At 47.1% G+C, this 26795-nt stretch overlaps 1 protein-coding gene across 1 annotated transcript in view; it reads right to left on the reverse strand.

Moving 5' to 3' along the window:
• Positions 1 to 7636: 7636 nt before the first annotated feature.
• SMS (spermine synthase) overlaps positions 7637 to 26795 on the reverse strand; it is a 586561-nt gene continuing 567402 nt past the window's right edge. The window contains exon 11 of the mRNA XM_085622475.1: positions 7637 to 11180. Coding sequence (XP_085478601.1) covers positions 11138 to 11180 — 43 coding nt within the window. The 3' untranslated portion in view covers positions 7637 to 11137. The remainder of the gene's footprint in view (positions 11181 to 26795) is intronic.

The raw sequence follows: 26795 nt of genomic DNA on the forward strand, positions 1-26795 counted from the left end.
ACAGTGTGCATAGACTGTACAGCAGTGTCTCCCCTAGCGGTGGTCATCTGCATCTGTTGCAGTGGTTTGAAAAAGTGTTTTAAGAACAGCTTGGCCTAAAAAAGCCTGTTGCTTAGCCTGCACGTCAACACAATAGTGTTTGGTGAAGGTGTAGACCATGTTGCTGCTTAACAGATGCCATCTAAGGGAATGTTCCCTAAGAATGCCATGGAAGCCCTAGTTTGTGTGTTGAGTGCGCTCTAGGTGGAATTGTTAATGTGCGTTTAGCCTTTTGGTAGCATATTTGAATGCATTTGACTATCCACCTAGCGATCCCAGCTTTGGAGATGGGGCTACCTTTATGAGGTGGTGAGAAGGCTACAAACAGTTGTTTTGTCTTTCTAAAGGGCTTAGTCCTGTCAATGTAATAAAGTAGGGCTCTTTTGACGTCCAGTATGTGAAGAGCTCTCTCTGCTACAGAGTCCGGGTTTTGAAAAAAGACTGGTAACTCCACTGATTGGTTAAGGTGAAAAGCAGAGATTTCTTTGGGAAGGAATTTTGGATTTGTTCTAAGAACCACCTTGTTACGTTGTATTTCTATGAAAGGTCCTTGTATGGTTAAAGCCTGGATCTCACTTACTCTCCTGAGAGAGGTAATTGCGACAAGGAAAGCTACTTTCCTTGTGAGGAACTGCAGTTCACATTTGTGTAGAGGTTCAAATGGGGGACCCATGATCCTGATAAGAACAATGTTTAAATTCTACACTGGAGAGGGTGGCAGTCTGGGGGGAATTATCCTTTTAAGGCCCTCCATAAAGGCTTTAATTGGAGGTACTCTAAATAGTGACAAGTGTTGTCTGTTTTGTAAATAAGCGACAAGTGCTGCTAGATGTAATCTTATGGATGAATATGCTAGATTACACCTTTGTAAGTGTAGCAGATAGCAAATGATGTCCTGGATTGAAGCATCCAGTGGATCGATTTTATTGTTATTGCAGTAGATGACAAATCTTTTCCACTTTGCTTCACAGCAAGCTCTAGTAGTAGGGCGTCTTGCTTCTTTAATGATGTTCATACAGTCCGGTGGGAGGCTAAGGTAACTGAACTCAAGGACTTCAGGAGCCAGGACGCTAGATTCAGTTGTACTGGATCGGGGTGCCTCATCTCTTCATGGTTCTGCATTAGCAACGTTGGGGAGAGACGTAGTTTTTGGTGTGGAACTACTGAAAGTTCCAGGAGTGTTGTGAACCACGGTTGCCGTGCCCATGTGGGAGCTACTAGGATCATCTTGTGTACAATTAGGGGAATCAGTGGGAGTGGCGGAAAAGCATACACAAATCTGCCTGACCAGTTTATCCATATCGCATTGTCCTTGGACAACGGGTGTGAAAACCTGCCGGCGTAGTTTGGGCATTTTGCATTTGCGTGTGTGGCGAACAGATCTATGTCTGGTTGACCCCACATTTGGAAAAATGGTTGACGAACCTGGGGATGAAGTTCCCATTCGTGTATGTGCTGTGTCTGTCGACTTAGCAGATCCGCAATCTGATTGTGAACTCCTGGAAGGTGTTCTGCTAGAAGGTATATGTATTGTGGAATGGCCCACCTCCATATGCTTTGTGCTAGTTGAGAGAGCTGCAAAGAAAGTGTGCCTCCTTGTTTTTGTAAGCAATACATAGCTTTCATATTGTTCGTCCGGACTAGGACAGTCTTGTGGTGTAGATGTACTTGGAATTATTTTAATGCTAGAAATATTGAGAGCAATTCCAGGTGATTGATGTGGTGCACTCTTTGTTGAGTGGTCCACTTGCCTTGAATTGTGTGGTTTAGGAGATGGGCTTCCAAGCCGGCGAGTGATGCGTCTGCTGTTAGCACTATGTGTGGAACTGACTCTAGGAACGGCTGCCCTTTGGATAGGTTTCGTGTGTTCCACCACTGCAGAGAGTGGTGTGTACGGCTGTCCACCAACACCAGATCTGTAAGTTGTCCTTGAGCCTGGTTACACTGACGTGCTAGGCATTCTTGTAAGGGGCGCATCTGAAGTCTTGCGTGAGGTACGATGTGAATGCAAGAGGCCATCATTCCTAGGAGTTGCATGAATACCCTTGCTGGGGGGGAATGCTGTGGCTGAAATTTGGTGATAAGGGTTTGTATACTGGCTATTCTGTCTGAATTGGGATATGCCAGAGCTCTGGAGGTGTCTAATGTGGCCCCTAGGTACTGATGTATGTGGGAGGGCTGCAGATGTGACTTGGTGTAGTTTACTGTGAATCCCAAGTTGTGTAGTAGCTGGATGGTTTGATGAGCATGATGAACACACTGGTTGAATGACTTGGCTTTTATGAACCAGTCGTCGAGGTATGGAAAGACATGAATTTGTTGTCTTAAGTGTGCTGCTACTACTGCAAGGCACTTTGTGAACACCCTGGGTGCGGTGGTCAACCCGAATGGAAGGACTTTGAACTGATAGTGTTGTCCATCTACTATGAATCTTAGATATTTCCTGTCAGCAGGGTGTATGGGAATGTGGAAGTAGGCGTCCTCGAGATCTAGTGTGGCAAGAAAGTCGCCTTGTTGAAGTAGTGTGAGGACCTGTTGAAGAGTGATCATATGAAAATGATCTGACTGTATGTAGAGATTGAGAGGTCTGAGGTTGAGTATTGGCCTTAGGTGCCGTCCTTTTTGGGTATTAAGAAGTACAGCAAGTAAATCCCTGTTCCTTGATGCTGTAAGGGAACTAGTTCTATTGCTTGCTTTTGAAGCAGTGAGAGAACCTCCTGTTTTAAGAGCGTGAGATGTTCCATGGACATTGGTCGCTGTTTGGGTGGTATGGTGGGTGGGGTTGTTTAAGTTCCAGACAGGTAGGAACTGTGATAGTTTCCCTCTGACCGGGGTGGAATGGTCTGGAGGGAAGTCACTGCTTATTAGAGGGGGAGGTGCGAGTGTTGTTGTTACCTCGGCCTCTCCCTTTGTTATTTCCCCTGTATCCGCCTCTAAAATATCCCCTGTTGGGGGATGTTTGTGTGGTGCTCTTGTAGGCAGAAGAGGCAGTTTCTGTTCCAATGTTTTTGGATGCTCCTCTATAGAAGTAGCGAAGAAAGGAACCACGTGTGGATGGAGACTGTAATGCCCCCATGGATTTAGCCTTCTCTGTCCTTTTTCATTTTTTCTAGAGTGGGGTATACAGCTGGTCCAAAAAGTTTATTTATTTTATTTGAAGAGTTTTATATAGCGCTGGCTAGACCCAGAGGTATCAGAGCGCTTTACATGACGATCACCGAGTTACAAGTTACATAGTTACATAGCTTAAGAATAGACATTGCATTAAAAAAACATGAGATTACACAATAATATGAGTTATTAGCACGTACACACGTCTTATGGGGAGTGATAGGTAGAGGGGGAAAAGTAAAACAGGGGTAAGGAATGCAGGTAGGAAACACAACGGGGAAACAAGGAAAACCATGTCTGATGTCCAGCTGGGTAGGGGACGGCCGAGGGGTGAACTAGAGCCAAACTCCTCTGTAGCTGTATCGGACAGCTCCACCGGGCATCAGGCAAGGTTGCTCGGGCACCGCGGTAAGTACAGACAGTTACAGTTTCCGCCCAGAGGGCATTGTCAGAGTTCCATCAAGAGCATTGGTCACGGTGTTAGAAGGAGGGCCGTCCTCCTTATCCTCCAGCTCGCCCCAAGGTCGAGAGTGGTAAGAGGAGAGGTCTAAGGGACAGGGTCAATGAACTGGCCTGTTCCAAATGTAGCTCTACTTGTAGATGCTGGTTGTGGTCAGCTTACCCAGGGGTGGGTCCCCCTCAGGTTCTCCACTGAGTGCTTCGGGAACTTTATCAGGCTAGGAGAGGGGGGGAGGGAGCGGGAACATACCCGCTGCCCGACAAAGCAGTGGCCCTCCACGGAGGCAAATTCTCGTGCCCCCTCTTACCTTGCCATTGAGTTGCTCAGAGGGTCCAAAAGCAGATCAACGCAGGGTGCGGAGGGCCCCAGGCAGGACCAACCAGTTTCCCCCCTTGCATAATTGCCAGCAGGATCATCCTATTCTGGTGTCCTGGGGGATGTCGCAGAGACTTGAGGGTAGAGGATGCCTCGGGCCGCTGGTACTTCAACGCCGAGCAAAGCAGTCCAGCCCGGCCTCGGCGAAGGAGAGTGTAAGAAAGGCCCCCCTACGGGACCATGCAGGAAGGAAGCCGGGCTCAAGTCCAGCCCGCTCCGGGTCTCGATCAGACCGTGAGGCCTTGCTCCCTGCAAAAGGCGGAGCCTCACTCACCAGGCCATCTGGCATGTGGGTCTGGCTTGGCGTCCTGGGCTCACAAGATGGTGCCGCTGGCCCTGAACTAGCAGGCCGCTATCAATTCCAGGCCGGGTGGGGAGCAGAAGGGCGGAAACCATCCCCAGTCTGAGTCCGTGTCTTAGCCCCCTGAGGCAGTCGCCGGCAGGCTCAGATAAAGTCCCTAGCCTTGTAGGGGCGAGTCGATCCCTCAACGCCGGACTCCAAGATGGCGGGCCGGCCGCTCTCTGTCGTCAGATCTCTGCTCCCCTGCCACAAACTCTGCTCCAGAGTGTCCTGAGCGCCGGTAGATCAAGTCTGCCTGTAAGCAGGGTGTTATAGCGGGAACGGCATCCAAATCCCAGGTCCCGATGGCGATGGATACTCTAGGGCTAGATGAGGGAGAGCGGAGACTCCGAATGGTGTGTCCTACTTCCTCGGCAGTCGTAAGTCGGGCCAAAGTTGTTCTTGATTGAACAGCTGATTGAGGATAGTTGTTTGTACGTCCTGTTTGAAGCCAGAGCTGCATAACCAGGCATGTCGTCTGAGTAACACGCTAGAGTTAATGGACCTAGGGGTGGTGTCAGCTGCATCAAGGGAACACTTGATTGATGCATTAGTTATTAATTTGCCCTCCTGAATTAAATCATTAGCCTTGGTCTTATATTGATCAGGTAAATGTTGCAATAGGGTTTCCAGTTGGTCATAGTGAGCCCTATCGTACCTAGCAAGTAATGCCTGTGTGTTGGCTATCCGCCAGTGATTAGCTGCTTGGGCAGCAACTCTCTTGCCGTAAGCATCTAAAAACTTAGACTCTTTATCCGGAGGTGGCGCATCACCGGAGGTCTGAGAGTTAGCACGTTTCCTAACATTAGTTATCACTAGTGAATCTAAAGGTAGTTGACCCTTGATGTAGGCGGGATCATTGGGAGCGGGTTTATATTTTTTGTCAATACTGGGATTGAGAATTCTAGCCCTAACTGGGTCCTTGAATATGCCAGGGGCGTGTTTAATGACACCCTTTAACATTGGCAGGGTTTGTATAGTCTTTTGTGACTGTTCAAACGTGTCTAGTAGAAAGTCCTCGTCTGGCGGTCAGAATGCATCTGAACACCATGGTACAGAGCAGCTCTATTTACAAGCTGACCATAGCCAATATTGTCATCTGGGGGAGATGGCTTTGTTGGATATGCATGGGGATCAGGGAGGTCTGGAGGATCTACTGGGTCATCATAATCGTCCCAATCGTCCTGTAGTATGTCTGTGTAGTCATCGGTGTCAGTGAAAGGGTCATTGTTGCCTCACGCATCCCCTAAATCATCCTCAACGTATGGTAGTGGTGAGTATGGTGGAAGTATAGGAGAATGTGGAGGAGAGACAGGCATAGGAGGAAGAACAAGAGAAGAGGGGCGTATAGGTGAAGTGGCAGTCTTTTTTATTCACAGGCACTACAGCAATGCCTGGTGTGTCCAGTTTCCTCTTCTTGTGTGGAACAGTAGCCACATGTCCTGTTTTGGGGTCTATGTGGAGAGTTTTTTGTTTCGGATCGATGGGATCCGGTCGAAAAAGCTCTTCCTCTTCGGTAATCGCTTTCGGCACCGATTTCTTTGGGTCCGAGCGAGGTTTGGATTTCTGCTCCGGGGCCTTGGGAGGTGGTTTGGGGTCCTTCGGCTTGGATGTGGAGGTGGAAATCTTTTTCGGTTCTGAATATTTTGGTTTCTGATCCGATGCCGTTTCTCTCAGCGTCGAGGTGTTCGGTGCCGGTGTCTTTTTGGGAGTAGGCTGCATGTCCGGCTTCGGTGCCGATGGTGCCTGCGGAACACAGATGCAGTTTGCTCGATCCCGAGCTACCAGAAGGCTTGTCCCTTATCTTTGGAGCCAGGGGCGGGGCGTCTGAAGATTGTTTTTGGTCGCGACAGGGGCCAGCAGGCGAAGTCTTGACCAGGGTCTTCTTTATTACAGGTGGGGGTGGGGTAGGGGCAATTGTACTCACTCATTGACCAGGAGTGATGTGGTCGTCTGAGTCGTCTGCTTCGGACACGATTTCCAGGTCTTCAGCATCCTCCTCCGGGACATCGGGCCGTCATCGAAGATGTCCACCGGTACCGGAACTGCTTGCTGCAAAATGGTGTGTCGTCGGGCCCGGTAATTACGGATGGTCTTTTTGTATTGAAAAGAGGTGCAGGCCTGGCAATTGTTCTCGCCGTGCTCGGGCGAGCCACAGGTCACAGATCTTGTGGTGGTCACTGTGTGGGAATTTAGCTCCACACTTGGGGCATTCTTAAAATGGAGTCCTTTCCATGAGGTGTAGGCCTGAACGGTGTCGATAGGCCCAGCGGCCTGCGTCGACGACCGGAATCGAGTACATGAGGTGCGCATCGAAGATCACGCGAACAAAAACAATACAGTCGAGTTTTAGATAGTTTGGGCATCGAAAAGGTTTGGAGAATATGGTGCCGAACCGGAGTGCAGAAGTTACATCTGAACCCAATGGTGGAAAAAAACAATCTGAGGATGGAGTCGATGCCCATGCGCACTATCGTCCAAGGGAGGAGTCACCTATCTTGTGACTACAAAAGACTCTTCCAAGACAACAAGGTGCAAGCATCCGAGCCCAACAACAGATGGCGATCCATGCACAGTGTACAATCTGCAGCTCATATGCCTCGAACACTCCCTTTCTGTGTACTTATTGAAAGAGCAATTTTACATCTGAATTAATAAAAATTGTACAAAAATTACTTTTATATTTATTTTTGTGCACCAGCACATTGCCCACATTGATTCATGGTCTGGTTGAGGTAGACAAAAGTCACCTTCAGTGTACGGTACTAATTGTGAGGAACATTACTCCCAATGTCACAGGTCTCATCACACATGAGTACAACACTAGGCCTTAGAGAGGCTCTTCATATGATCTGGGCGACGCTAATAATTTTGGCAACCTGGCTTCCTTAAATAACCTATCTACATAGTCTACGATGCACGAATTTACATTAACTTATTTGAACCTTGGGCAGAATTAATAAATAAGACAATATGCAACATTATTTTTTAGAGCGTACCTTTATTCAAACATAGGTAATGCACTAGTGCAGTAGATACAATGCCAGCAGTCTTCTTTCAGCAAGTCAAATTGCTAGCAGTAAAGATTTAAATTGTTATCACATTTTCAATCGAAGCAGCTTTTAGTGCAAAGAATCACAAAAACATGCCAATCAGCAGCTGGTGTCGATTTGTGTGTGCAATTCTGAATTTAGTGCGTGCTGCTATCCGACACACAAAAACAGAACATCTGTTTCACCACGTTTCAGTGGACATGTTTCACAACCTCAAATATTTTTTTCTATATATTCTACAGCAATACACAATGCAAATAAACAAAAACTGAAAGACAGCGTTTTATTTTAAACACCATTAAAATGTTCATCAACAGTAAAAATAAAATAAAAAAATGCCAGTGTTGGGTGTGCTGTTGGGGCATCTGTAGCAACACGCTGGTCCAAAAAAGACCAGACCGTAACATGAATATGTGTACATTGAACAAGTGGGGGCACTATTACTTATTTGTTTTCAAACAGTGATTATTATTTTCCCAAATATTCAAAAGGAAGTTGGAGGAAAGATTGATGGAGTGTTATACCTGGATAGATACCAACAATGGCATGCACTACTTAAGCTAAATTCACCTTTTGCTCAAGAGTTACTTATTAATAGTGCACTCTCAGAATGTTTTAAAATGCATTTCGAAAAGCAAAACACCTCGAAGAATTTCTTGCAGGGGTTACTTTTGCCCAAAGTCAAATTTAATTTAAGACAGGTGTAAGATGTAGAGTGCAAAAGTAGTTAAATGCTTGCCCTGACATCTCCTTCTCTGAAAAGTTTTCTTCCCATTGTACTGCAAATTTAAGATGTTTCGCAATTGCTGACCCAATACTGTGCAACAGACCACGACTTCATCAAGTTTTTAGATTTTATAAAGCAGCACACCTACAGAACCTGAACAGAACAATTAAGAACCATGTACACAGATCTGCTCTTGCACAGGCAATACAATGTTGCTGCTAAATTTCAAGGATGGCATGCTTAATTTGAAGGTCTCTACTGAAGGAATACATGCAAGGGGGCATATTTTTTCTGGAAGAAACAAGTCCCAAATTCCCTTTTACTTAAGGCTACATGTCCTCTGGCTGCTTTTATATCCTTTTTCATTACGGCAAAAGGAGAAGCACGTAAACTCTCGACAACAGACATATAATGATATTGGGTTCTGCCACTGAATGGTTGTGAAATGCCATCTCAAAACGGTCCATTCGTGGGTACCTGGCACCATCAAGTCCACAAACTCAGGAATATGTTGTGCAAAGTTATGCAAACCTGAGTTGAAGGTACCACAGAGGTGACCTGGAAAAGCTGGAAAAGCTGCATGAAAAACATCATCTACAGGGGATCACACAAGGGCCTCCATTAAGAGTTCCCTTTAAACTCCGGAGTGAGATATCAGGACTGCAATTAGAAATTCTGGTCTTGTAAGTCAACTAGGATTTCAAATTATTTTCCCTGGAATTAAATTGAGGAGAACATGCAGACCTGTAAATAATGGGTACAATTCGGATTGAGTCATAAAAAGCTTAAATCTGCACACATTTAAATGTTGCAGGTGCTTTTTTTTGTTGGTAAAGGGTGGGGCAGGGGAGTGACGTGGGGGCAGCAGTAGGGCATTTTCATTTACTTCAGCTGGAGGGAGCTTTATCTGCTCCCCCTACACTGAAGTTTGAGGGCAGGTGGGGAACAAGCGCAGCAGTTGCCCACATCCCCAGAGGTCCTCACCAGTCTTCGAGGCTAGAATTATCAGGTCTACAGTTTAAGATAAGCAAAAACAAGGAACAAATGATGGTATATCAATATTACCTGCAGTTGTTTCTTCAGATTAATGTAGTCAGCAAAACACTCTCATACAACAAATGTCACAGAGGTATCATATCCTAAAGTGAAAGGTTTGTTGCACGCCAATGTTTTGCTTAAGGTTGTATGCTACTATAATGCTTCAACCTTGGACATGGTGTTTGGACACTGCTTTGCTTTACTGCATGCACATATAAAAAAAAAATGAGACCAGCCTAGGCAATTTCAAACTATTATCTGCTTTAAACAGGACTCAAAATGTATTTATGCTACCTAAGATAAGCAAACATTTCTTGATTGTCTCTCATGCAGTGTTGAGTATCCTCTGGTTGCTTTCACCCAACACACAACAGCACCAGTGCTGAATGCACAGATTAGGCAACATAATCTTGTTCTCCGGTAAGAGTGAAAGAGCGCCCTTCCTGCCCTATTTTTATTTATTATTTTTTTACACTTTTTAGTAGCGTACAAAAGCTGTGTAACCTTTGGGTTAAAGTGTCAGAAGTACAACTCCCGATAAACATCGTCAACAGTTAAAACAAACCATTTTAAATCAAAATCTTCTTATTGGTGATGATCAATAATGACAAGAAAAGTACTTTAAGAAAATGGACATTCACTATACTGGCACTTTCCATCATGGAAGATTTGTTCAACAGGTCAAAGCACAAAAGAAACCTCATCTAAATCAACAGCACTGCAATTTACTCTTCTATGCACCTAACTCCAAAGGAGGAATGTGTGTGTGGTTGTGTGGATATAACGTGCTCCAAAGGCATATACTGAAGGGAAATCAGAAGAGTGAATGCTGTCAAGACCATAGAAGTAAAATCCTAGCCTTTCCACTTGCCGCCAAAATAGGCTAGAGAAAATACCCCTCAATTGATATTCAGTGCTTAAAATTATGATGTTGACTATGATCATTTAGTGGAAGACATGCTACACAGTGTACGATTTGATCACTTAATGATAAAATATTCCCTGTAACACAAGCAATTTAAGAAGGGTGGTAGAGGCTTTTATGAAAACTGAAAACCAAAACGCTCAAATATCTTGGTTATATCTTTTTTGGCCCAAACTACTACAGCCATGTGGTGTAAGAAAAATAATTGGGAACCTCGAGTGCACTGCCACTGTTATACAGAAGCCTTAGTAGCATTTTTAAATGGCTATTACCATTATCAACACAGACCATCAATAACAAATGGGTGTTTAATTTAATAAGTGATAGCATTTGAGGTTGTCATCTTTAGCAATATTAATTAATTCTGAAACCAAAAAAACTAGTGTGAAATAACTGGAGCAATTTCTCTTTGCCGTGACAGACCCTCTACATTTCCTTTCCACCACCCACCATACACTTTCTACAATTTCACAAGAAAAAAAAACTGAAGTAAATAAACAAACAAGGAAGACTAGCCCAATGTGAAAATGCACATATAATCTTGTTTCTTACACTCTGTCTCGCCTGAAATGGAAGCACTGTTTGTTCAATACAAAAACTTACTTAGGCCTTTAAAAGCACCAAAGGTCTGGAAATGAAAATCAGAGTAAAGCTACTAAAGGAAGAGTAGATGAAGGCTAAATCCTACCCTGAGGGGTTATTTACTCAAGAAGTCCTGCTTTTCCACACTATGCAAAGACCTATATTAAAAACTAACTATTAATAAAAAGTGTCACATTCTAGAGGTCCAGTGCATCTAGCAGCTCTAGATCTGCTGCCGAGATCGTCAATGAGTTGACATTTCAGAACAAAAAAGTCCCATCTCATCAAAATGTAAATTTTCCTTTTCACTTTTTTTTTTTTTTAAATTAAAACTATAAAAAATATTCATAAAAAAGGTAAGGAATTCACAATCAAAATGCAAGGTTAGTTTTCAGGATGATCAAGAGTATACATTTTCAAGATGCAAACATGCAGCACAGGGCAAAGGTGTACTACTGCGCAGGATCAATCGGTGTATGCCGCCTCCTCAGGAATCACATTGCTTCTTCCAAACAGTGTAAAACACCCATCTGAAAGTAAACGTTAAGGAAAAGAAAAACAATGGGAGCATGAAACACATCAAAGAGTACAACAACATGAAATAGGGGAAAAAAACATCCTGAAAAGCCCAAAACTGATGATGAATGTAAAATGTTAATTACGCTCTTGGGTCCGCTTAAGATACTTCCCTTGTGTTTTAGTTATTTCAACGGAGTGCAACACATGCAGTGAGCCTAATCACTACCATGTGTGCGGACAGGTAATTGTATTTAGTTTTGTATTTTGTGATACGTAACTGCAAAGATAATATGCAAAATCTAAGGTTTTTATGCTCAAACAGCGTTAATAAACATATTCTCATTGAATGTTCCAACTCTTTAATATGCATGTCAATGCTCAGGAAAAGACCTATAACAGGAAATTGAGATATCACCTAATCATATACGTTTATTAAAAAAACATTTTAAAAAGCTTTAGGGAAACTTTAGGTTAAATTACAAGATGCTAGTTCAAATGCTAAATGGTACTCAGTCTTCACTTCACAACCTAAATGTTAATGAGCGCAATAATGTCGCTGTGTCTGCAACGCCCTCATAGCTTTGCCCGTTTTGTTATCTTTAAAAAAAAATTCAAGTAGAATATCTACTTCAGGGCCAAAGAGGTGTTCTCCATCAAAGAGAAGTACAAGGATAGTTCGCTTCACTTCAGGTGTAAAACTGAAGACCCTAATCCAGGCATGTCGTCTAATGAGAAAACTAGTGTTAACACCTCTAGAGGTGGTATCAGCCGTGTCAAGAGCACAGCAAATAGAGGCATTTGCAATTAGTTTGTCCTCCGAGGCAATCTCATATGTCCGTTTTTAGTATTCTTCAGGAAAATGTTGGAGGAGCCCTTCCATTTCATCACAGTGGGCTCTGTCAAACGGGAGAGGAAACCAAAGCGGTTGTCAATTCTCCAATGGTTGGCAGATTGGGTAGCCACACTCTAACCTGCAGCTAATTTTTTTTAACTTTCTTTATCTGGTAGGGGCGCCTCCCAAGATGTTTGTGAATGTACCCTTTCCCTTGCTGTTGCAACCACTAAAGTCAAGTGTTAGTTAGCCCTTTATGTTTGCAGGATCGGTAGGGGACAGTTTGTATTTCTTATCGACCCTTACAGTGATGACCCATGCCTCGACTGGGTCCTTGAAAAGGTTTGGAGTATGTTACATCATGCCTTTCAGCATCAGCAGGTATTGTGCAGAGTGTTGTTTGAAGGAAAGGGTCGCAAATAAAAAGTCATCCTCTAGTGGTTCGGTGTGGAGCTGAACCATGTGATAATTGGCGGCCCTACCTATAATGTTGTGATAGGTAGTGGTATCATCTGGAGGTAAGGCTTTGCCGCATACAGATCTGGGTCTGTCTCTGCAGATGGGTCTATATCATATGTGTCCCACTGTTAAACTTGAGATGGAATGGAGAATTGGTCTCCGTCATCCCTATGTTTCCTAAAAGAGTGGATGGAACCCTGTGGAGAATGTTGAGTCTCTGTAGGAGGTGAAGGTGGAGCAAAGTGTGTGCGTGGTGGGCTGAAGGGGGGGGGGGGGTGGGTTGGTAGCCTTATCCACTTTTTTCCTGTGCTTTGGTGGGATCGGTATCTCCAAAGATCCTCAAATCTCAATTGCCTCTTGGCTGGCTGTGCCACAGGATGAGGAGGAGAATACAACCAGGATGTGGGTGTATGAACAGGTGTTTGTCTAGTCTATTTCTTCCCGCAACCTTTGAAGCACAGGTTCCACAGGTTCCAGGTTCGGAACCAAGCCTGTGTTTGGAGAAGGAGTAGGATTGTGGCTCCAAAGTGGTTTTCAACAACGTGGGTTTCAATGCCGAGGATCTTGATTCCGAAAGTGGTTGCTTTTGGCAATAAGATGGATCGAGGTTTTGGTGCTGGCACTCTACTCCGAGGCTCAGCTCAAGTCCAATGGTTGGTGAGCATGAGTCTTTTGCTGATCTTTCTGCGCCAGGGCAGGGCATAGCCAATGCAGCTGTTCGGTGTCAACCGAGGGTGGTGGTGGCCCGTGTGAAGACTTTGGTCAGTCGGAACAGGATGGGAGACCCTTTGGGATGTTTTGCTGAGGCTATGGTGGTGAGAGGGGGCACAGTACTCACATACTGGCCTGGTGGAAGGTCCTGGATCACCAGCTTGGATCCCGAGCTGTCTTCATGGGAAAAGATGTCCGCATCTGCCGTCTGCACCTGGACAAGGGCCTCTTGCTGGAAATCTTCGGAACCAAAGAGGTCTGAAGTGTCTTTGGCACTGCGGCAGGACATCTTGAGCCGTCGAGCGTGTCGGTCACGCAGCGTCTTTTTGGACTGGAAGGACTAGCAGGCCTCACAAGTAGTTTCTTGGTGTTCTGGAGAGTGGTACAAGTTACACCCCTGATGTTGGTCGGTGCATGGCACTTGGCGTGGGCGAGACATGGCGCGGGCAAGACATTGACAAATGGAGAACTACCCGAAAGGGAGAAGGCCCTCCGGGGCCTCAGTTGACTGGAGTTGCTCCATCGAGATTGACGTCAACGAGCAATCAATGTAGATCTAGAAATAACCACAATCGAAAACAATACAGACGTTAAGGCCCAATTACTAGGAAATTACGATGTCGAGAGGGAGCAGAGGAGGTCACATCCGAATCCCACGGCTGAAAACAATCTAACAATCGAGCTAATAACCATGCGCTTTACCAGCAAGAGGAGTAGTCAACATACCTCATGACTTGAAAGACTTTCTACGAAGAAAAACAACTTGCACATTTCCTAGCCCAACACTAGAAAGCGGGATTATGCTTAGAATGTGTATCTGCAGTCACACATGCCTCGTACATTGGGATTTCCTCATGTGTAGTTTTGACATATGGGCTAGCAGTGAGGGGTACGCCACCCAGTATGCCCCCCCCCCCCGTGGGCAGAAACACTGTCTTGCCCTTGCCAAAGATGAAGTTACTCGCTCTAAGTCCCTGGCATCTACTGAGTTGATCTCCGACTGCAGATGGCATTCCAGCAGTGATCTGCAAGCAAGGAACTCCTGGGGACACGTACTTATTATGAGAGGACATTGTATTAATGCACATGGAAGCTCTTCCCTCAAGTCCTGATGTTTTTCTAAATAGTACATCTTTCTGATGTAAGTAGAAGGATTTATTGCACCCTTGACACAAGAGGAGACGTTCACATCCTCTGCACAAGGGAGGTACTGCAGAGGAAGTGAACGTATTGCGAGACGATGTATCAAAAATCCAGACGTGCATCGGTCGATGGAATAGTGGAGATGCAGGCACTGCGCTGCATAGATTTCACAGCTGAGAAGCAGGTCATGCGTTGATTCTTCAGCGATGAAGCAGAGGCTGCGTCTGAGTTGGAGCGGGTGTCATGGATGTCAGTGACCTGGTGGTTAGGACGCAGTGGTTTTTCAACCGCACGGAGGTGCTGCGTCAAGAAAACAGGTGCCAAGACTCGATGCGTGGATTTTCTTACCAGGTTACACTAACAAGGGCCCAGAACTGAAATTGCCACCACTTGGCAAGTCAAAGCTCTCAGCAGAAGAGCCCAGACACTGGTAGGTAAAGTCTTTGATGACCCTGAGACTTCTTAAAAGGAGGCAAGCAAGCACAAACACTTGGAGAACCTTAGAAGCACTTTCAGGACAGAAGCAAGCAACAGGCAGAGTAGCAGTCCCTCCTACAGCATTCAGCTCTTCATCCTGGCAGAATGTCCCTTGTTCAGAAGTGTTCTGATTTTGAGGTGTCAGAAGTCCAATAGTTATACCCCTTCCTGCCTTTGAAGTAGGCAAACTTCAAAGGAAAGTCTCTGAAGTGCACAAGACCCTGCTATTCACTGACCTGGATCCAGAATCACTAAGAGGGAGGGGGATGGATGAAGCTTTTTGCGAGGACAGGCACAGCCCTATTCAGGCGTCAGTGACAACTACTCCCACCACTCTAGCTCAGGAAGGCCTCAATCAAATGGAAACTCTCCACAAGATTGTCAGTCGATACATTTCAAACCTCTTATCCTTTTGGGTTCTCCTCAAGATCCCAATTGGTGGCAATTTTTTGTTCTTTCTGAATTAAAGAGCATTCACTATGCTTTGCAGAGTTTCCTTTCAAATCCAATTGTCTTCCTTCTGTTTTTTTTATGTACTTTTGTTTTTGTGTTATCATATTAGTGCTCGGCGTCCCTCCGGTTTTTGCTCACCTCAATCAAAGCAGCAAGCAGGAACCCAGCACAAAAAAGCAACAGGCAGAGTAGCAGTCCCTCCTACAACATCCAGCTCTTCTTCCTGGCAGAATGTCCTTAGTCCAAAAGTATTCTGATTTTGGGGTGTCAGAGGTCCAATAGTTATACTCCTTGCTGCCTTTGAAGTAGGCAAACTTCAAAGAAAAGTCTTTGTAGTGCACAAGACCCTGCCTTTCCCTGACCTTGCTCCAGACACACTACAGGGTGGGAGGGGGGTGGAGACAGCTGTAAGATCAGATTCTTACAAGAAGTAGAAGGCACAGCAAAGGTTTATGAATCCAAAGCAGGTTTATTGCAGTCCAGAAGTAACAACCCCATCCAGCATCAACACCCTGCAACGGCCAACTGACCAGTTGCTTACATTCTACCCTACATCACCATGTTCCACAGGTTCCATATTCCAACACTACGAAAGCTTTGTGTGAGGACAGGTACATCTCTATTTAGGTGTCAGTGACAACTCCTACCACCACTCTAGCGCAAGAAGGCCAATCAGCCTGGTGATGGGCCATCAGGATATGCAAGGCACACCTCAGCTCCCTTTGTGTGACTGTCTAGAGTGATTGCATAATAGCCCAACTGTCAGCCAGCCCAGACACAGAATGGTTCAGAAAGAAAATGACCATTTTCTAAAAGTTCCAAAACAACAAAGTCAGTGTAGTGTCTACAAGGCACTTACCATCCAAAAGGCACGGGTCTCCAGAGTCGGAACCTACCCAAAACGTTATAGGGAGGAACACAGACCTAGGGAGGTAATACAAGTTATGTACGAAAGCCCTCACTCACCAACCTGGTTGGTGACATGCTTCATCATCGGGCTCCACTGGGTATGGCCGAGTGCCATCCCAGTGTGCTGCAACGCCAGGTTACTGCGGAGCGGGATTTTGTGAGGTGACAGTGAATTTAAAATTCCCAATTAAGTCAAAAAAATATATAATTTAATAGTTTTGCTAATTGGAAGAAATTAAAAAGGAGTGAGGGTCAAAAAAATAACAGACCGGATTCACTCCATGGCAGTCAACATGTTTCTGCCTTCATGTGTGTTTAACAGGCTTTCATCAGGACCAGAGTGGGAGTGTGGGAGCCCCGGTGGTATGAACGCGCTAAGGTTCAACCTACCGTGGGCTGTTGTGTGAAAAAATATGAATAAACAATTCAAAATCCGCCAAGTGGTATCGAGGTGGAGAGAAACGAGTTTACTTGTGAGGCAAGACCGTTCGTCGCCTCAGGGATCCCGGGGTGGGGGTGCGAACAATATGGCACACCGCCCTCGCTGCTCGGCACCCGTTAGGAACCTGCAAAGCCTCAAGCCACCGGCACCCCCACCCCGGGATCCCTGAGGCGACGAACGGTCTTGCCTCACAAGTAAACTCGTTTCTCTCCACCTCGATACCACTTGGCGGATTTTGAATTGTTTATTCATATTTTTTCACACAACAGCCCACGGTAGGTTGAACCTTAGCGCGTTCATACCACCGGGGCTCCCACACTCCCACTCTGGTCCTGATGAAAGCCTGTTAAACACACATGAAGGCAGAAACATGTTGACCGCCATGGAGTGAATCCGGTCTGTTATTTTTTTGACCCTCACTCCTTTTTAATTTCTTCCAATTAGCAAAACTATTAAATTATATATTTTTTTGACTTAATTGGGAATTTTAAATTCACTGTCACCTCACAAAATCCCGCTCCGCAGTAACCTGGCGTTGCAGCACACTGGGATGGCACTCGGCCATACCCAGTGGAGCCCGATGATGAAGCATGTCACCAACCAGGTTGGTGAGCGAGGGCTTTCGTACATAACTTGTATTACCTCCCTAGGTCTGTGTTCCTCCCTATAACGTTTTGGGTAGGTTCCGACTCTGGAGACCCGTGCCTTTTGGATGGTAAGTGCCTTGTAGACACTACACTGACTTTGTTGTTTTGGAACTTTTCCCTTGAGGGGACTAGTCGTGTTATTACCCTTCCTCTTCTGTTGTTGATTGACATTTTCTAAAAGTGACATTTTCAAACATGCAGGTTAAAACCAACTTCACCAAAAAGACACAAGCAGGGTAACAGTTCAATACAGTTTTTCACACATTCTGGGGTGCGTCAATTCTGTGCCTTTTATCACATTATTGCAATAGGCATAGCTCAAACATGGCCAAGCTCCTTCCTAACACACCTGTCCAAGGACTTAGAGAAGCTCATCAAGCGATGCCTCAACAAACCCCTCAGCAACCAGCAGCTCCTCAACTACAGGCAGTCAGGCCTCAGACCCAACAACAGTACAGAAACAGCACTCATCACTGTCACATCCTCATGATTCTAGACAAAGGAGATCAAACAGCCCTCAACCTTCTGAACCTCCCTGCAGCATCTGATATGGTCCCACAACCTGTCATCATACGCCTGTTTATTTTTGTGTGGTTGGACATCAATTCATCATTAATGGGGGTGGGGGGGCAGGGATTTATTTATAGAGAACATTTTGGGGTAGGGGCTGCCCAAAATGGGCATGCCAATGACCCCCCTATATTCCACAGTCTTTCTCCCCCCACTGGGAGGCAAATGGGGCAATAGCCCCCGATCTGCCCCCCCCCCCGCCCCAATGGGCATGCCAATGCCCTCACCCCCAAAAAATTCCAGTCTTTCTGCCCCCCCCCAGGAAGCAGATGGGGGCATTAGCCCGACTTGCCCCCCCGGGGGGGGGGGCAGAAAGCCCTCTAGGCACCAGGGATTGTTTTGTTTTTTTATACGTAGCGCCCAAAATGGGCATGCAAATGCCCCAAACAAATTTGCCACAGCAAAAGGGCCTTATCTGCCTCCCGAGGGGCAGAAAGCCGAATAGGCACCAGGGATTAAGTTATTTATTATATGTAGGGGCGGGGCTGCCCAGAATTGGCAAGCCAATGCCCCCACCCCCCAAACAAATTTGCCACAGTCTTACTGCCTCCCCCGGGAGGCACATGATGGAAATAGCCCCTCATCTGCCCCCACCCCCTGAGGGGACAGAAAGCCCGCTAGGCACCCAGGATTATGTTTTTTTTTTTTAATACATTGGGGTGGGGGCTGCCCAGAATGGCCATGCCAATGCCCCCACCCCCCAAAAAATTGCTAGTCTTTCCGCCCCCCCCCCCGCCCCTCCACCCTGGGAGGCAGATGGGGGCAAAAGGGCCTTATCTGCCTCCCGAGGGGCAGAAAGCCGAATAGGCACCAGGGATTAAGTTATTTATTATATGTAGGGGCGGGGCTGCCCAGAATTGGCAAGCCAATGCCCCCACCCCCCAAAGAAATTAGCCACAGTCTTTCTGACTCCCCCGGGAAGCAGATGGGGCCCGATAGTCCCTGATCTGTCCCCAGAAGGGGGGCAGAAAGCCCACTAGGCAGCAGGGATTATGTTGTTTTTTTTTATACGAAGGGCTGGGGGCTGCCAAGAATGGGCATGCTAATACCTCCTACCCCCAAAAAGCTTGTCTTCCCCCCCGGAAGGCAGATTGGGGCAATAGCTGAGTGGTAGGATATTTATGCCGGCACGGTGATCCCACACAGAAATGTGAGGAAAGGAAAATGCTACTTACCACAGTATGCATCTGTCCTTGGCATGTAGAGCTGTAGAATCTCATGCTATGCATAGATCGCCATCTAGTGTTGGGTCCAGATGTTTGCACTTTGTTTTTGTTTGAAGAAGTCTTTCCAGTCATGAGGTAAGTGACTCCTCCTTTCGGTGATAGTGCACATGGGCATCCACTCCATCCTTTGATTGTTTTGCCGTAAAGGGTGATGATGGAGTAAGTAAGATTAGTAAAGGACAGAGATGTTCATGTATATTGTATCTAAGTAAGTTAGTACTGCAACAGGTATAGGTACCCGGGGAGGCGGGTGGGCGCATGAGATTCTACAGCTCCACATGCCAAGAACAGATGCATACTGTGGAAAGTAGCATTTTACGTTCGAGGCATCTGAGCAATAGATCACATGCTATGCATAGACTATACAGCAGTTACGTCTCAAAGCGGTGGCTAACCTGTAGCTGTTGCAGTGGTTTGAAATAGTGTACGTAAAACGGCCTGGCCCACACTAGCCTGTTGTCTAGCTAACACATCTATGCAATAGTGTTTTGTAAAGGTGTGTGGTGTAGACCATGTTGCAGCTTTGCAGATGTAACCCATGGGAATATTTCCTAAAAATGCCATAGAGGCCCCTAGTTTGCGAGTGGAATGCGCTCTAGGGGGAATTGTTAATGTGCGTTTAGCCTTAATGTAGCATATTTGAATACACTTAACTATCCACCTTGCAATACCCGATTTTGATATTGAATTGCCTTTATGTGGTGGAGCAAAGGCAACAAAAAGTTGCTGTTTTTTCCTGAAAGGTTTTGTTCTTTCAATGTAGTTCAGTAATGCTCTTTTGACATCTAATGTGTGACGAGCATGTTCAGCCACTGAATCTGGTTGCGGGAAGAACATAGGTAATTCAACAGATTGGTTGATATCAAAGGTAAAAATGACTTTAGGTAAACATTTGGGGTTAGTCCTATGAACCACTGTGTTTTGATGCATTTGTGAAAAAGGCTCTTCTATGGTTAGTGCCTTAAGCTCACCCACTCTTCTCAGATGTGATGGCTATGAGGATGGCTACCTTCCAAGTGAGAAATTGTAGTTCATATGTGTGCAATGGTTCAAAAGGTGGACCCATGAGCCTTGTAAGAACTATGTTGAAATTCCACACTGGAGCAGGTGGAAGTCTGGGAAGAAGGATTCTTCTAAGTCCTTCCATAAATACTTTAATAGCAGGCACTCTAAATAGAGACAAATGCTGTCTGTTTTGTAGATATGCAGCTATCGCAGCTAGATGTAAGCGTATGGATGTGTATGCTAAATTTGAATGCTGTAAATGTAATAGCTAGCAATTAATGTTTTGCATGGAAGCGTCTAACGGATTGATTTGATTGTTACAGTAAACGATAAACCGCTTCCACCTTGCTGCATAGCAAGCTCTTGTAGTAGGGCACCTAGCCTCTTTTATAATATTCATGCAGTCTCGCGGAAGATTAAGATAACCAAACTCTGGGACTTCAGGTGCCACATCGCAAGGTTGAGATGACTGGGATCTGGATGTCTTATCTCTCCATGGTTCTGAGTGAGAAGATGGGGAGTAACGTGTAGTTTTTGGTGAGGAACTACTGATAACTCCAATAGGGTTGTGAACCATGGTTAACGGGCCCATGTGGGAGCAACTAGGATCAGTGTCAGGGACTGCTGTCTGAGCTTCCGAACCACTAATGGAATGAGTGGGAGAGGCAGAAAAGCGTAAGCAAATATCCCTGACCAATTCACGCATAGCACATTGCCTTTGGACAATGGGTGTGGATACCTGGATGCGAAGTTTGGTATTTTGTGTTTAGCTCCACATTTGGAAGAATGGGAGGAGGATTTGAGAGCAAAGTTCTCATTCGTGGATCTGCTGTAGTTGACGACTGAGTAGATCTGCAATCTGGTTGTTTACTCCTGGAAGGTGTTCTGCAAGCAGATATATTTTTTGAGGTATGGCCTATTTCCAGATGCTCTGAGCTAGCTGTGAGAGATGGAGAAAGTGTGTTCCTCCCTGTTTTTGTATGTAGTACATTGCTGTCATGTTGTCTGTGCGAACTTTGTCTATCAGGTGAAGTTGAAAGGCTTTCAATGCTAGAAAAATTGCTAGCAGTTCTGGATGGTTTATGTGAATGGTATGTTTTTGAAGATGAGCTTCCCAACAAGTGAGAAATGCGTCTGCTGTTAGTACTATCTGTGGAACAGGACTGACGAATGGCTGCCCCTTGCAAAGCTTTTGTATGTTCCACCACTGCAGACAGCGATGAGTGCGGCCATCCACCAACACTAGATCTGATAACTGACCTTGAGCCTGGTTCCACTGACGTGCTAAGCATTCTTGTAAGGGACGCATTTTGAGTCTTGCATAAGGAACGATTAGAATGCAAGGTGCCATAATTCCTAGCAATCGCATGAACACCCGAGCTGGCAATGAGTGTAGAGGCTGAAACTGTGCTATTAGCTTGCATGTTGCGTATCCTGACTGGGTTGGGATATGCTAGAGTTTTTTGAGTGTTTATTGTGGCTCCCAGGTACACTTGTGTTGAATGGTTGGAGATGCGATTTAGAAAGGTTTACTGTGAACCCCAGGTCGTGAAGCAGTTGAACAGTATTTCGAGTGTGTTTTATGCAGCTCTGTTGTGAGCTGGCTTTTATTAGCCAATTGTCTAGGTAGGGGAAGACGTGAATGTGCTTTCTTCTTAGATGAACAGCGACTACTGCTAGACACTTGGTGAAAACCCTGGGTGCTGTAGTTACTCCGAATGAGAGAACTTTGAATAGATAATGTTGTCCGCCCACCACAAACCTGAGGTGTTTCCGGTGAGCAGGGTGAATGGGAATATGGAAAGATGCATCCTTTAAGTCCAAGGTGGACAAAAAGTCACCTTGCTGAAGGAGTGGGAGCACTTGTCGGGAGTGTGAAAGTGGACCAACTGAATGTACGGATTGGGTTCTCCGAGGTCTAGTATAGGCCTGAGAGAGCCGTCCTTTTTGGGAATTAAAAAATACAGGGAGTATACTCCGGTCCCTTGGTATTGTAATAGGACTGTTTCTATAGCGTGTTTTTCCAAGAGAGAGAGAACCTCCAGGTTTAGGACGGTGAGATGCTCTGGCGACTTTGCACGTGATCTTGGAAGGATATTGGGGGAGTGTCTGTAAGCTCCAGGCAGTAACCATACTGGATAATTTGTAGTACCCACTGGTCTGAGGTGATTGAATTCCAGACAGGCAGGAATTGGGAGAATCGTCCCCTGACAGGAGTGGAATGATCGGGGGATAATGGAAGGAAGTCACTGTTTGTTTGAGGGGGAAGTGCAGGTAGAGTTATCTCTGCCACTTCCCTTGCCATCGTTTCCTCTAAAACCTCCTCTGAAATAACCTCTTGAAGTGGGGGATTGGTTATTGCCCTTGTAAGAGGAGGAGGGATTTTCGGTGGACACCGTTTTGAACCACCCCTGTAAAAGGAGCGACTAAAGGAGCCCCTAGTGGCGGGTAACTGCAAAGCCCCCATGGGCTTTGCGACCTCAGTGTCTTTCTTCATCTTTTCCAGCGAAGTATCAACAGCTGGACCAAAGAGGTGCTCCTTATCGAACGGTTGATTAAGGATGGAGGTTTGCACCTCCAGCTTGAAGCCAGATATTCTTAGCCAAGCATGTCTGTGTATAGTATGCTGGTGTTGACTGCACGAGCTGCTGTGTCTGTTGCATCTACGGCACACCTAATGGATGTATTGGTAATAAGTTTACCTTCCTGAATAAGGTCATTAGCCTTAGATTTGTATTCATCAGGTAATTGTTGTATGAGTTTTTCGAACTCATCGTAATGAGCCCTATCATAGCGAGCCAACAAAGCTTGAGCGATGGCAATGCTCCAGTGATTTGCTGCCTGTGAAGCCACTCTTGCAAAAACAACAGTTGGTGGACAGAATACAGAACAATGTCATACATTCACCCCAGTACAGAGATCTGGGCCTAAATCCGTTGTTTTTTTGCTCACCATACCATTCCAGTTTGAACCCAGCCATATACAAATCAGTCTTGACCCTGTGCCTCATGGGAACAGTCCTGCCCGAATTGCCAAGCCAGGTCCTCCCTGGACTGGAACCAAGCATCCTAGGACTGGTTTCGGGGTTTCACCCCTCTCCAGCCAGGATAGCTTGATTCCAGTGTCATGGAGAGCACGGGACTCACGTCTGAGCATACCCGTCCCACTCGGGGTGACAAATGCAAAAACAACAGCTGATGGACAGAATGCAATCTTTTGCCCGAGGCATCAATTAGCTTAGACTCCTTATCAGGAGGAGGGGTCTCGCCTGTGGTTTGCAGATTAGCTCTCTTGTGAGTGTTGGAGCCTACAAGAGAGTCAAAGGGTAGCTGGCCTCTAATGTAAACCGGGTCGGTAGGAGCGGGTTTGTATTTTTTGTCCACTCTAGGTGTAATTATCCTGGATCTTACTGGGTCTTTAAATACCTCATCCGTGTGCTTTAACATGCCTTTGAGCATTGGTAAGGTGCGAGTAGCTCTTTGGGAAGAAGTGAGTGTTTCAACGAGGAAATCCTCTTCTAAAGGTTCTTTATGGAACTCCACCCCATGATATTGAGCGGCCCTATTAAAGAGCTCAATGTAGGGGGGGGGGCGTGGCCAGCAGCCAACGAAGATGGCCGCAGCCTAGGGAAGCTCCGTGCCTGAAATCCGCCCGCCGAACAATCCTGACACAAATACAGCGAAAACCGAGAGCCTATACGGTGGTGACGATTGGGAGCAGCTCTGGCCCCGCGCGGGCACCCAGACACGGCGCAACGGAACCTGAAGCTTTAGGCCTAGTGGAGGCGAGGGAGCCGGGGCCTTGATTTCACCTGGACTGAGGGAGGCGCTTGGCGGCTCGGACTCTCGCGTATGCGGGAGCAGCCCGTGGCGCCCCGAATGATCTGGCGGCGTTGTGGAGATACGAGACTGGGGGCGCGGACCGGGGCGGGACGTCGGCCCCTCCATGCATCCGGTTGAACGGCGGTGAAGCGACTTGGGACTCGCGGCGGCGGACGGACTGTGTCCTTGGCCTGTGAGGCGCGCACCCGCCAGTGGTGGGGGAAGAGATTGAAAAAGGGCCCTGAGACTCCCCCCGGAGAAGCGACGGAAAGGTGAGGCGGACGACGGGGGGGGGGGGCGTGTTGCACGAGGGCCTGCCGCGGTGGACTCAGCCGGCCAAAAGCCTGTGAGGGACAATAATGCTGCGGGACGACCGCTCCCCGGGACTGTTCCATAAGAGGGGGCCGTGGCCTGAAACACCGCCCTGCGCGAAAGTAGGAGACATCGTGCTTCGGGACGTGTGCCCCGGGGGCGCCTGGGTCCCAATAGACGCTGCCAACGAAGGGACATCCAGGGTAGCGCCGAAGACAGAATACCCTCGGACGGGGCAGACCCCTGCGGCCTGGTGCGATCCCTAGGCCCAGGATCCGGGGCAGAGGCGCAGGGGAACATCCGAAGCCGCCTGAATATCCATCAGCGAGGGCCTCCCCCAAGAGATTGAGGGGTGAGATGAACAGATGCAACTCGGGGGACAGTGCAAGATCATATGAGGTGCCAGGGTGAAGCTGCGCTGCATATCAAGAACTGTGGGACACCCCATGGGACGGCTGTGTGGGGCGAGTAGGAGAAATCGCGGGAAGCTTGCTGCATCGCAGACTGCCCGCGGCGGATAGAAGAGGCTAAGGCGGTCTGGATCCCACAGGATCTGCTAGTTGAGGACCGGTGAAACCGACAGGCCGCACGTGGGAACACTCCCGTGGGAGGCGGCGGCGACGGTTGGTTCCCTCCCATATAGGTGAATTCCCTGGTGTGTTGGACCCCGCCTTCACTCACTGGACAAGATGGGGAGCAAGGGGCAACGCGCGTCTCACAACAAGCTGGACAAATATGCATATCACAAAGGGCGTACTGAGACACTGGCGCCGCAAGAAGCCACGGGCTCAGGCCCACCACCTGAGACGCCACCGGAGATCACCCTCAAAGATGTGATGGCCGCACTGGCTCAGATGAATGGAACCATGGGAACGATCTCGACCGATGTTGGGCTGCTTCGTGCAGACATCTCTAAAATGAACACGCGAGTCAAGGAGATAGAAGTAACCACCGAGACTCTAACCAAAGACGCTGCAGTTTTCAAAAAACAGATACATACACTGGAAACGATGCTTAAACAATTGCTGGACAAGCTGGAGGATCAGGAGGGACGGTCCAGAAGGAACAACATACGCCTGGTGGGCGTGCCGGAAAGCGTAAGAGGTCCGGTCTTCGACCTATTCGTGGAAAAGCTGATCTTGGACCAGTTACAGCCTCGTGGATTGTCCAATTTCTTTTCCGTGGAGAGGGCGCATCGAGTGCCTGGGGGCAGGCCCCGACCAGGCGCTCCACCGCGGCCGATCCTGGCAAGAATATTTAACTTTCGAGACCGGGACGCCATCCTACAGCGGGCAAGCGGTGCCCCCCCTGAGGGTGGACAACTGTACAATAACACTATACCCGGACTACACGGCTGCGGTGACTAAACAACGTCGGGACTTCTTGGATGTGAAAAAGGAACTCCACAGTCGTGAACTCAAATACGCAATGCACTATCCAGCAAAATTGCGTGTAGAAGCGGAAGGGAAGACGTGGTTCTTCAAGTCGCCCGAAGAGGCCTCTGACTGGCTGGAAGGCTGGCAACGAGCAAAGGACGTTCGACGTGCAGGTCCGGCACATACGCAGCAGTCACAACTATCGAAACTCACAGGCGACCCTAGTTCAGAAATAGACGACGCAATACAGGTGAATGAGACACGCACTGCAGACTGATGCACGGATGTTGCACTGGCACCAGATGAGGGTGATGCTGAAGGAGGGCTGGTGTGTGGATCTGCGCACATTGCACTGTATAAGACTCATGCTTTTTGGACTCTCAGGTTCTCGCAATGAATCGCGATGCATTTCGGGGGTGGCGGAACGGCACGAAGTGACTCTTTCCCCCTACGCGAGTATACAGTTATGGGGACTAAGCACTCTGCTGAGTTGGGGTGGCGGGTAGTTCGGAATCCGCCGGGCAGGAAAGCAGGGAGGGGGGAGGAGGGGAGGGCACAGTTTTTAAGAGTTACTATTGGTTTATTTAGCAATGTTGTTGTGACGCATAGGATTATAGCAAATGGCACCCACAGCATTGCAACAAGAGGCACGACATACATCTCATGGGGCTCCAGTGCAGTGGAAGACAGGCATGATGCGAGTACAGACCCTAATGGCTGAAACGGGAAAAAACATACAGACTCCCCGCACGCCCGCCTGACTATTCACAGTACTGTCCTGGAACGTAAATGGGTTAGGTGATAAAATAAAGCGAGGGCTGGTATTGCAATATATCAAGCGCAGAAGTCCGGCTGTTGCACTGCTCCAGGAATCACATTTGACAGGCTCGACATGTAGGGACCTAGATAGATGGGGCTACAAAATGATGGTACACTCTGATTTTACCACAGGATCACGAGGAGTAGGGATATTGGTAAACAAGCGCTTCCCGCTGATAATCACTGACTCCCGGAAAGACGACCAGGGATGTTTTGCGGCAGTAACCTGCCAATGGGAGGGGAAGATATATAACATAGTGACGGTATACATCCCTCCTACATTGCACCAGACCACTTTCCGTGCGCTGGGGGAATTTCTCCTCTCCCTTCCGTGCGGAGAATAAATAATAGGAGGAGATTTCAATGCGACAATGGACGCATCCATAGATAGACAGCCCTCCAGAGGGCCCAATACGGCCAATCT

The sequence above is a fragment of the Triturus cristatus genome, chromosome 8 (genome assembly GCF_964204655.1).
Source record: "Triturus cristatus chromosome 8, aTriCri1.1, whole genome shotgun sequence".
NCBI classification, from domain to species: domain Eukaryota; kingdom Metazoa; phylum Chordata; class Amphibia; order Caudata; family Salamandridae; genus Triturus; species Triturus cristatus.